The sequence below is a fragment of the Tachyglossus aculeatus genome, chromosome 4 (assembly GCF_015852505.1).
Source record: "Tachyglossus aculeatus isolate mTacAcu1 chromosome 4, mTacAcu1.pri, whole genome shotgun sequence".
NCBI lineage: Eukaryota > Metazoa > Chordata > Mammalia > Monotremata > Tachyglossidae > Tachyglossus > Tachyglossus aculeatus.
This window is the reverse complement of record NC_052069.1, coordinates 100,292,767-100,304,893: the sequence shown is the minus strand read 5'-3', so window position 1 is coordinate 100,304,893 and position 12,127 is coordinate 100,292,767. Positions and strand designations below refer to the sequence as shown.

General features: G+C 62.1%; 1 protein-coding gene across 1 annotated transcript in view; it reads left to right on the top strand.

Annotated features, from left to right (window-relative positions):
* The first annotated feature begins 3,235 nt into the window (after positions 1–3,235).
* Positions 3,236–12,127, top strand: part of LMX1B (LIM homeobox transcription factor 1 beta) — a 119,575-nt gene continuing 110,683 nt past the window's right edge. Inside the window, exons 1-2 of the mRNA XM_038745707.1 lie at positions 3,236–3,374; positions 4,466–4,652. Coding sequence (XP_038601635.1) covers positions 3,236–3,374; positions 4,466–4,652 — 326 coding nt within the window. The remainder of the gene's footprint in view (positions 3,375–4,465; positions 4,653–12,127) is intronic.

The window sequence follows — 12,127 nt, the reverse complement described above, 5'->3', positions numbered from 1 at the left end:
CGCTGTTGGGTAGGGACCGTCTCTATATGTTGCCAACTTGTACTTCCCAAGCGCTTAGTACAGTGCTCTGCACACAGTAAGCGCTCAATAAATACGATTGAATGAATGAATGAATGTGTCTGTGACTATGACAATGCGTGCGGGGGTGTGACCGCACGCGGGGATATGTGTGTGACTTCGGGAGAATGTGACTCCCGGAGTGTGCAAGTCTGCCTTCAGCAGTTTGTGTTCGTACCTTGATGTTTGTGACCCTCGTGTTTGAACAGGGCTGCCTTCGGCAGTTGGCATTCGTGATTATGAGTTGGTGATCCCTGTGCATGTGTGCATGGCTGCCCTCAGCAGTGTGTATTTTTATCCATGTATTTATGACTCCCGTGTATGTATAAGGCTGCCTTCGACAGAATGTATTCTTACCCATGTGTCTGTGACTCCCGTGTGCGCACACGACTGCCTCCAGGAGTACATATTCGTACCTATGTTTGTGATCCAAGCGTGTGTGCAAGGCTGTTTTCGGCAGTATCTATTCAATCAATCAGCCGTATTTATCGAGCGCTTATTATGTGCAGAACATTGTACTAAGCGCTTGGGAGAGTACAACATAGGTTGGTAGAGATGTTCTCTGTCCACTTGTTTGTGATCCCCGAGGGTGTGCGAAATGGATGACTCCGGGAATGTGTCTGTGTGAGCCCGCTGTTGGGTAGGGACCGTCTCTGTATGTTGCCGATTTCTACTTCCCAAGCGCTTAGTATAGTGCTCTGCACACAGTGAGCCCTCAATAAATACGATCGAATGAATGAATGCATGCATTATGCACTACATCTGGGTGCGACTCGGTGGGATGAAGGAAAACCAGGCGGGAGGGGATGTGTGGCGGTGGCTCACACGCCCAGACCGAGAAAGCCTCCCGCATTCTGTCCTCCACGAGGGGTAAGGCGGTGTGCGTGGAGGAGGGCCTGCTTAAGCGCGGGAGTGGGTACCAAACGGACCTGTCACTGGAGCCCTCCTCCACGCGTGGAGAGATAGATCCCCTCCCGATCGCCTCCGACCCCCGCCTCTCTTTCGGTCTCTCTCCCGGCCGCCGGACAGGGGTTCGTTCATTCAATCGTACCAACTGAGCGCTGACTGTGTGCAGAGCACTGGACTAAGCGCTTGGGCAACAGATAGAGCCTGTCCCTCCCCACCAGCAGGCCCAATCCCTGCGCGGGCCCGGGAGACGGCGGCTTCCCGCGTGGGCCCGGCGCCCGGGGGTGAGGCCTCCCCGCCCCGGCAGGGCGGGCTCTGTGCAGGACGCCCCCGGGGCCGGTAGAGGGCGGCGTCCCCACGACCCAAAGCTCCGTGAGCGTCTACTCCAGTCCCGGCCCACGCGTGCTCGTGGTCCGGTCCCTAACCTCATCGCTTCCCGCCTCTTTTCCCCAGCTCTCTCTCTCTCTCCAGTTGCCATTCTGCCTTTTCCGCGGGGGTGGGACCTAAAAGAGGGGGAGGGGGTCTGCGGCCCGGGGACCCCCCTGGGTGCCTCGGGGTGCCCACTGACCCCCTCCATCCCTGCTCGGAGGCCGGGAGTTGCCAGGTCCGGCGGGTGAGTGGACGGCGCCCTCCCACTCCCCCGACCCGCTGGGTCCGAGGAGGGAGCGCTGGACACCCGCGGGCTCGACAACGGGCCTCTCCCTGCCCCGTCCCGCCCCGTCGCCCCCCACCCCCGCTCCGGAGAGAGTCTCCGGGACACAGGGCTCGGCCCGCTCCGGTTCCATCTCCCTCCCGGTTCCCGGTTCCCGGTTCCCGGTTCCCTCCAGCCGGCCCAGAGGCTGAGCGGTCCCGGGGCCCCGGGGAGCAGCGCTGGCCCCCGGCGCGACCTACCTGCCCTTCCCGGGGTCCCGGCTGACGGTCCTGGCTGGCTCTCGGTTGGCTCTCTCCTGGCCCGGCCGGGCTCGGTTCGGTTTGACTCGGCCCGGCCCGTGGTACTTACTGGCTGCGCGGGGTTACCTTATCCCTGAGAATTTGGACCCTTTAAACCCGCTTTCCGGGCGGGGGCGGGGTCAGGGCTGAACGGGAACAGGGAAATCGTTCCTAAAAAACAAAACAAAATAAAGCCGATGCAACTTTGGGGCTAGAGGTGGGGGTTGCTCCCCCTTTTCCTTTGAGTTCTCCCCCTCTGGGGCTGGGGTCCCCCCGCCCCACCCTCCCCGCCCGGGGGGCCTGGGGCGGTGCCGGCCGCGCTTGGGGGGTCGGGGGACTCCGCTGGGGGTGGGGAGTGGGGCGGGGGGGGGGAAGCCGGCTACTGCACTATTTGACGTGGAGGAGACGGCTCACCCCGGCGCAGGGATACGAGAAGCACCAATGGAGTTCAAATGTCAGGAAGTTTGAGGAGGGGTGAGGCGGCCGCGGGGCCGGGATTATCCCTCCGCCGCCAGCCCCAGCCTCTAAACGGAGAGGCTCCCCGGACGCACCATGGCACAGTAAAGGGGAGAGCGCGCCCGGGAGCTGGCGCCCTGCGCTGCACGCTCGCCCACCCGGGACCGGCTGCGGCCCGGCCCCCTCCCCGCCATCTCTCCCCCCACCGCCTCCCCTTCCTTTCCAGCACCCAGGGGGCCCCCTCACCCGCCGCCGCCTCCTCTCCGCCCTCCTCCTCATCCTCCTCCTCTTCTTCATCCTCTTCTCCCCCCTCCTCCTGCTCCTCTTCTCCCTCCTCCCCTCTCCCTTCCCCTTCCTCCCCCTCCCCTTCCCCTTCCCCATCCCCCTCCCCTCTCCCTGCCGCCGCAGCAGCCCGGGCGTCTTTGCTGACAGGCAGGTGACAGAGGAGCCGGGAGAGTGTGTGTGTGTGTGTGTGTGTGTGTGTGTCTGTGTCTGTGTCTGTGTCTGTGTGCGTGCCCCTTACCCACTGTCCCGTCGCGACCCGGAATCACCGCCCGAAGCCCCAGGACGCAACCGCCCCCGCCGCCCCCTCCCCGCGGTCCCGGGACGCGAGACATTCCCCTCCCCGCCCCCTGCCCCCTCCCCCGCTCCCCGACAGTCCATCCTCCTCCTCCTCCTCCTCCTCCTCCTCTTCCTCCTCCTCCTCCTCCTCCTCCTCCTCCTCATCCAGTCGGAGCGGGCGAGGCGGCGTCCGGCCGGAGCCCCGCGGGGTCCGCGTCTCGTCGGCGGTTCGGGGATCGAGGCGGGGTCCCGCTGTCCGGCCGCGCTCCCCCGTGCCCCCGCCCCTCCGGCCCCGCAGCGGGCCCCGCGCCCCCGCCCCCGCCCCATGGATATAGCAACAGGTCCCGAGGCGCTGGAGCGGTGCTTCTCCCGGGGGCCGGCCGACTGCGCCAAGATGCTGGACGGGATCAAGATGGAAGAGCACGCCCTGCGCCCGGGGCCCGCCGCCCTGGGGGTGCTGCTGGGTGAGTGGGGGGCGGGGGGCCCGTCCTGGGAGTGCTGTTGGGTGAGTGGGGGGGGCGGGGGGCCGCCCTGGGGGTTCTGCTATGTGAGTAGGGGGCGGGGGGCCCGTCCTGGGGGTGCTGCTGGGTGGGTGGGGGGCGGGGGGCCCGTCCTGGGGGTGCTGCTGGGTGAGTGGGGGGCGGTGGGCCGCTGCTGGGTGAGTGGGGGGCGGGAGGCCCGCCCTGGGGTTGCTGCTTGGGTGAGTGAGGGATGGGAGGGCCGCCCTGGGAGTGCTGCTGGTTGAGTGGGGGGCGGGAGTCTCCCTGGGGGTGCTGCTGGGTGAGTGGGGGGCGAGGGACCCGTCCTGGGGGTGCTGCTGGGTCAGTGGGGGGTGGGAGACCTCCCTGGGGATGCTGCTACGTGAGTGGGGGGCGCGGGGCCGCCCTGGGGGTGCTGCTGGGTCAGTGGGGGGTTGGGGGCCGCCCTAGGGATGCTGCTACCTGAGTGGGGGGCGGGGGACCCATCCTGGGGGTGCTTCTGGGTGAGTGGGGGGCCGCTGCTGGGTGAGTGGGGGGCTGGGGGCCGCCCTAGGGGTGCTGCTGGGTGAGTGGGGGGCGGGAGGTAAGGAGGGACCCAGACCCCGGCCCCTCGAACCTCAGGCCCTCGAACCCCGGGCCCCGGCCCCGCCGCGCTGTCTTGGAACTCGTCCTCGTCCCTTTTCGTTCGTGCCCCTGGCGCGGCGCCGGTCCTTCGGCTCTGTCGAAGCGGGGCCGCGGCGTGTCTCCCGGGGCCTTTCCCGCCGCTTCTCCGACAGCCCAACGGACCCCCACGGGACCGCCTCGCACCTCCGTCCCTCCGTCCCTCCTTCCCTCCGTCCGTCGGTCCGTCGGTCCGTCGCAGGGCGCTCGGACCTCCCTTCGTCCGGTTCGGGTTTTCGCGTCTCCGCCAACCTCCCCGTGCCCGCCGCAGTGCGTGGAAGGGTCGGGTGCGGGGGAGAGGGGTGACCCGAGGGGGCCCCGTCTCCGGCCCAGCCCTCCTCCCCAGGTGGGTGGGCCCGGGCCCTGCCTCTCCGGCCGGGCCCGTGCTGAGCGGCTGCCCTTGTCGCCGTCCCCAGGCGCGGACTGTCCGCCCCCGGCCGTGTGCGAGGGCTGCCAGCGGCCCATCTCGGATCGCTTCCTGCTGCGGGTGAACGAGGCGTCCTGGCACGAGGAGTGTTTGCAGTGCGCGGCGTGTCAGCAAGCCCTCACCACCAGCTGCTACTTCCGGGATCGGAAACTCTACTGCAAGCAGGACTACCAACAGTAAGCGCCTCTCCTCCTCTTCCTCCTCCTCCTCCTCCTCCTCTTCCTCTTCTTCCTTTCCCCGCGCTCCTCTTTCCCATCGTCCCGCCACGGCGCCCTTCCCGGGGCCCAGCACCTAAAGAAGCCAAGGACGCCAGAGCCGGGACGAGCAATGTGCGCCCGGAGACAAACTCAGAAACACATACACACCCACACACACAATATCACACGCACATATGCCCAAGACACACAGACCCGAATCCCAGCGATACACGTAAAATACAGACAGGACACAGACACACAAACATGGCGAAACGCACATAGCCACATTCAAGGCAAATTTCCGGATATAGAAAATCCAAAGACCGATGGACACGGACTCCCTTACAGACAAGCACAGGGCCGACATAAAGGTCCACAGGATAAACGCAGAGAGAAAAGGCTAAGAGAAATGCAAGGCACACACACACACACACACACACACACACGGCATGCAGGAAGGCAACACATACAGTCAAGACGCAGAACACACAAACCCATAGGCTTCACGATAGACACTCACCCAGGAATCACACACAAACACACACACAGGGCAGGCAGGAAGGCCACACATACAGTCAAGACGCAGAACACACAAACCCATAGGCTTCACGATAGACACTCACCCAGGAATCACACACAAACACGCACACACACACACGCACTCACTCACGGCCCCCTGCCTAGTTCTTTCCCAAGCGACCTTCAACTCCTCCTCCACCACGAGTCCACTCCCGTGGACAGCGTGGGAGGCGTTGGGGCCTTGGTGCTCGCGTGTTCTCCGGGGCACAGGGTCCCCCCCCTGGGGTCTAGAGACTAGGTCAGGGGTGTCCTGGGCGCGCTCCCCTGACGAGCTTTCGGGGCTAGGCCCAGGCCTGATCGAGGGGACCCAGATCGGGGATGGAGGCAAGCCTCGAACCTCAAGACAGAAGGAGTAGGAGTTGTCGTCGCCGGGTCGATGCCGACCCAGCCCACCTGCCCCCGCTGGGCAGCCGGGGGAGCCTGGAGCCCGAGTGTCCGGCCGCCGGGGGAGCGGCGAGATTGGAGCCCGGGACCCGGCCGCCTCTGCCCTTTGCCCTCTGGCCGCCTCTCTCCGGGAGCTGGTCGAGGCCGGAGACTCAAAGTCTCGTCTGGTTTGGGTTTGAGCAGCCAGGGGTGAGTGGGAGGCCGGCTACCTCTCCCCTCCCAGCCCAGGGCCCCCTCCCCCCGGGCCTGGCCGTGGTCTGGGGCCGGATACAAAGGCAGAGGCCCGGCGGGCCCTTTGTCCGGCGGCGGCGGCGGCGGCGGCGGCCGCGCCCCGCTGCGCTCCCGTACCCGCGGCAGGCTCCACCGGGACGAGGCCTGCTGCTTTTTTCCGCCGGGAGCCAAGAGGCGGGGTTGGGGAGGAGAAACCGGGGCGGGGGTCGAGGGAGCGAGCGGGCAGTACGGGCCTGGAAGCTGCAGAATCCGGGCTGGGATTTCCGTTTCGTTTTCTCTCTGAGACTCGGCACGCAGGGTTTGGAGAAATCAAGGAAGGGGCTGGCACCCAGCCCACCTGGGGCGGGAACCCTCGTGGGGGAGGAGGGAAGTTGGCCTGTCCCCCTGGGGTCTGCCGCAGGCGGGCATATTCTGTTCTTCAACAATTCGCCCCCTCGGGTCCGCTCCCCGGAGGGCTGGAGAGGAGAGTCCTGGGCCCCAAGCTACGTCCCTTGGGCAGGTTTCATCAGTCTCTAAGACTCAAGGGTCGCCCCAGGCTCTCCCTCGATGCGCGCGCGCGCACACACACACACACACACACACACACCACACACATGTAGAGGCATACATATTCACGGTACTCACAATGCACACACAACATGGATACATACACAGAGTGCGCCAACATGTGCACATAATACATATGCACGCACACGGATATACACACGTAATACACAGTGCAAGCATAGTACATCCGTGTCTGTAGTGCAGAAACATATCCAGTGACCCCAAAAAAGTGCCTACATAGGGACAAGCATACAGTGCACTCCCCCATAGTGTAAGCGCCTAGGAGGTGCATATTTCCTCGTGAGCTGGGTCAGCCAGCCAGAGTCGGGTGATCGGGTTAGGATGGACCCGGCCTGTTCGGGTTTGACTTCCCCCTGGGGTGGGAAGTGCGAAGCTTGCGCGGGGCGGGGAAGGTTCTGATTCTTCTCGGTTCCTGGATCCTGGAGGAAGGGGCCCTATGCCCAGGTCCGCTATGAGTGAGCCCAGGGCCCGGCCGTAGCCAAGGCCCCTCCAATCCCACCCCAGACGTTCTCGGGTCCGGATTTGAGTGTTCCCTCCCTTTCGAGCAGGCCCGAGCCCGGGAGGGAAGGGCAGGGGCAGGGACCCTTGCGGAGCCGAGTGCGGGGAGCCGAGCACGGCCCGGCCCCAGGGAGCTTGGAATCCAAAGGAAATAAATCCCAAGCCCCGATCTGGCGGGAAGGGAAGACACAGCTCAGCCCGAGTTAGGGTAAGGCCGACCACGGATCCCGGCGGGCAGGGGCAGGAAGAGTTTGTTTCTTTGCCCAGAGCAAGCTTTCGGAGATCAGTCCCTGGTCTGTCGGCTCCCAGTGGGTCCAGGAGAAACTGATCCCCGGGGGGCGGGAGTGTAGGTCGTGGACAATGAACCAGGAGCAAAGCCCTGGCCCCCGGCCCTCGGTCCTGAAACCAAGTTCGGGGTCCACCCTGCCCCCCCCCCCCCCCCCCCCGGCTCTGGTCCACCCCTGACGACTCACTCTGCTTCTATTATTTGACGAAGCGGGGGAGGCGAAGGGAGCCCAAACCCGACATGGGCCTGGCGACGGACACTGGAGGCGAAGGCTGCCGTGGCCCAAGGGGAAGGACGGGCCGCAGAGCAGCGTCCGGACCTGCCTGGGTCGGTTTTCCGTGGAGGAACGGAGAGTGCCCCTTCCGCCTCCAAATTAATCGAGCCGAGAGTTAAGGCCTCGGCAGAGGCCATGCGGTCAGTAGAGGAGGGGCGTGAGCCCAGATCCGACGAGGTGCAGGCATCGCCCAGGCTTGGCCCCCTCCCCATTTCCCGACTAGGGTTCTCCGCCCTTGCCGCCGGGGAGCCGAGGCGCGGAACGGGTTCTTTGTGTCCTCCGCGCCGGTGTGTGCACAATCAACTTTGTCGTCCCCACCGGAGGCATCCGCTATTTGCAGGGAACCTCGGGGTGGGCAGATCCCGTCCGGGGCAGGCAGCGTGTGCCCGGTCTACCGGTGCGTGTCCAGCCTGGCAATCCGGCGGGGTTCTGTCGAGGATAAGAATAATGGTATTTGTTAAGCGCTTACTATGTGCCAAGCACTGTTTTCAGTGCAGGGTCCTCTGCGTGCGTGGGGGGAAGGATCATCAAGGTGTAAAACGGTCCCTGACCCTGTCCCGGGAGATAACTGTCCCGCCTGTAGATTCTGGGCCCCGGAGGAGGCTCGGGCCTGGTTATGGGGCGACTTCCCGAGCCCTCTTGGCCCTTCCAGGACTGGGGAAGGGGGGAAGATTGGACCCGCCTTTCGTACCGTTCGTCTTCCCCTTTCAGAAGCGCTAAAGCGGGCCAAGGTCCGGGCTATCTCCCTCTCTGTCCGGCCCGTCTCTCCCGGCCCCGTCACACCCGCTGGCCGCAGCCGAATCCCTTGACCCTTTTTTCCCGGGCCTTTTCTCAGCCTCCCCGAGCTCGATGTCTCCGGCGCCGAGGGAGGGTGAACGTTTCCCGACATTTGCAGTCGCGTTCGGTCTAGGCAGGGGCACGCTGCCGTTCGACAACCGAGCCTGGGCCCCACCGGTGGAGCGGGGCCAGTCTCCTGGTGTGTATACAAACACACACACACACACACACACAAACACACACACGTGTATGTTTGTATATGTGTGGGGGGGAGAGGGGTGGGGACAGCCACGGGGCAGGACACTGGGCCGGACCGGCCCCTGTCCGGAGCGTCGCAGATTTCCTCCGGACAAGAGAGAAATTGCCCTGCGGGGCCCGCTCGCCCTTGGGGTCTATGTAGGGGCCGGGGCGGGTTAGCGTCCGTCGGGGATTTTGCCCCGCTTCCTCCTCTCCTCCCTCTCGATCCCGAAGAGGGAGCGGTGGGGCCTCGGTCCGGCCCAGTAGCCAAGCCCCCTCTCCGTGGGGCCCGTGGACCCTGCATCTGGGGACCCCAAAATCTCGGCAGTTTCAAGCCTCATAACTCAGCGGGTTGAGATTCTTCGCGTGGGAATAGTTGTGCCAGCGCCTAGGTCTCGCCGGGGACGTCAGTGTTTTACTTTTTTAGTTGAAATTTGTTTTTTGTTTAAGAAAAATACCGAAAATAATGCAGTATGACTCGGTGGGCTGCCGGGCTGTGTTCACAGGTCAGGTCATCGGGAGCGTGTGGTCCCGCAGATAGGTCCGGTTGCTATGTGCAGGAGCGAAACGGTTGGACCGGGAACAAACCTAAGAAACGGGCCTAGAGCTAGTAAAGTGATGAGAAGAAGTTGTACCTTCTGAGAGGAATGGGCACCTCGGGCTGGTTGCACGCGGGGCTTTTCTCCTATAACGCCCCCGTCCCCGTCACCCACTCCTCGAATCTGCCCGGCCGTCAGCTGGAGCCCCTGGCCGGCGAGCTGAAGTGGTGGATGGCCATCCCAGGGGCTGGCATCGTCGCGGGGTAATTGTGCCACTTTCACGTGCCTCGGACGAAATTTCCCCCTGAGGTAGCCGGGGAAAAAGAAATGAATTTATGGATGGGGTCATTTTTTTACCTCGCATTTTCCGGTGATATTTTTAGAAAAATAAAATATTTATTTAAAAATAAAATAAAAATAAAAATATTTAATATAAATAAATTTCGAAGCTCCAATTTTCGTTTGCGCATACATACATATGTATGTATACATATATATGATTCGAATCCCTATATATCTACCTATAGATATTTATTTATATCTCCCAATATATACAAATATTGTGATTAGAATCATGAATCTTTTCTAAAGCAGGGCAAAGGAAAGAAACGAACCTGAATAGATCTTAGAGAATTCAACAATATTTTCGACTTCAAAAAAAAGGGGGGGGGGGGGGAATAGTGCTGTGTTTTAGAAACCGGCTGTTTTCTCCAGCATTGTTTTCCGCTAGGCTGGGGCTGAGTGAGCCGCTGCCATTGCTGTATTATTTATGCCGTTCACTGTGGTGCCCTCCCCCTCTGCCACCTCCTCCTCCTCTTCCTCGCTTCGCTCTCTCGTGTTAACGCCGCGTGGGGAGGACGGGGAAGGGGAGATTGTGTCCACGGCACCGGCCCGGCCGTCACTGGGCTTAGTTCCCGCCTCGATGGTAAAAACCAATCAATCCCCACATTGCTTCCCTGCCCAAATTTTTCGTGTATTCGGGGAGAGAGCGTCGGCCGGTGAAAGTGCTTTTGGTGGGAAACAAAGCTCCTCGAGAAGATTACCGAACCTCGGGAAGAATCGGCTTCCCTGATGCTCTTTTTCGGAATTGCCGAAACAAGGTGGCTCGGGGCTGATAGCGAATTCCCCTCGGTTAGAGGCCGGAAGGGGAGACACATAGCGTTTGCCGGTTGATCTCGGGAAAAGCGTAAAGTAGACAGGCTGGGGATACGGGGTTGTTTCAGATAAGGAACCCAGGACTCTTCCCCTCCGCCACCTTCGACCAAAGCAGGCAGCCCAAAGCAGGCAGCCCCCTGCAGCAGGGCCTCCCCGGAGGAAAGGCCCGGCTCCTCCACACTCGGATACTCGGCTCTTCCGGAGAAAATCCGGGGCCAGGGGAAGCCGATACCCTTGGGGTCAAGCGGGAAGAAGCAGGTCGCCGCTGAATGCCCCCTGCCGCTCTGCTGGGGTTTCCTAGCGCGGGGGGAATCGGGCTGCGGGGAAAAACGCGGTTTTCTTCCCAGGAAACACGCGCCCAGTCGGCGGACCTTTCGGGCGGGTGGGGTTGGGGGGCTGCGGGGCCGGTGACTGTGACAGATTCGGTCGAGAAAAAACGAGGAGATCGGGGTTTGAATTTAGGGCCCCCTTTGTGTCCAGCCCCCTCCAGCAGTTAGAGAAAAACACCCTCTAAGGCTCATAGACCGACCCCAGACGGGAGTCGGAACAACGGCCGGGGCAGGAGAGGGTTAACCCTCGCTGCCGCCGACGAGGAGCTCAATCCCCCGGGGGACATTGGCCCCGGGGAGGTGCGACCACCCCTTCCCCCTTTCACCGGGGGAGGGAGAAGGGGAGGACAAGGAGAAGAAAGTGGAGGAAGGGAAGGAGGAGAAAGAAAAGGAGGATGAGGTGGCAAGGAAGAAGAGGAGGTAGAGGAGGAGGCGAGGAAGAAGAGGAGGTGGAGGAGGAAGAAGAAGAGGTGGAAGAGGAGGAGGAGAAAGCAAAGCAGGAGGAAGAGAGAGGGAGGAGGAAGGAGAGGAGGCGAGGAGGAAGAGAAGGAGAAGAAAGAGGGGGAAGAGGAGGAGGAAGAGGAGGCGAAGAGGAAGAGGAGGAGAGCGAGAGGGAGGAGGAGAAGGAAGAAGAGGAGGTAAAGGAGGAAGAGGAGGAAGAGGAGGAGAGAGAGAGGGAGGAGGAGGAGAAAGTGGAAGAGAACGAGGACGAGGATTTCCTTTGCTTTTTAAATGTTACTCTAGTTCTGAGATGAAATTTTCCCAGCCGGCCAGCACTGCCCAGCCTCAGGGGCTGCCAGCAGTGACTCGGATTATTGAGGTGATTTTCAGTCGCGCGTTCTCCTCAGTTAGTGGCACATTCCTTTCCATGAAAGTGATTAGTATATGGAAACCTCCCCCTCCCACCCCTCCCTCCTCTCCGCTCTCCCCCTCGCCCCCCGCCCGCCCGCCTTCCTCCAAGCCTCTCCCCGGGGTGGTGGGCCTGCGGGCTCAAGCGCTGCAGTCTCTTTTGTCAGGATAAAGCACCTTAGATGCTAATTAAAAACTCTGTGGTGTGCGCCCTTCCCTGCCCCTACGGATCCACAGGAGTGGAGACGGGGTTCTGCTCTATTTTGCTCTGTTCTCAGCTGGGCACATTTCAGTCGTTAAGAGAGGCGGGTTTTCGGGTAGAAAGCAGTCACTGCCGGGCACAACTCCCTCCCTCCCCCTCCCCCCCATCCATGGGGAGGATGCATGACCCTCATGCCTTTCCCTCTTTGCCCGACTTTAGGAACGTTTCCTCCTCCACCAAGCCATGGCTGCTTGCAAACCTGGGGCTGGCATTTACAGCCCTGCCCCTCCTGCTGGTCTCACTGGAGGTGATGTTTCTCTCCACACATCTCTGACTCCTGGGCTGCTGCTTTGCTCTCTTTGAGTTTGGGAGACCCCATCTTCGTCATTTTCGTATTTTGTTTTGTGTAGATTTGGAAATTCAATCAGGTCGTTCTCGGGCTGAAACCAGATGCAATTGCCAAGGGGCTGGTGAACAAACCCTCAACGGCGAGTAGCTGCCTTTGGAATGGGTCAGGGGTCAGAGCACTGTGACTCAAATGTTCTGA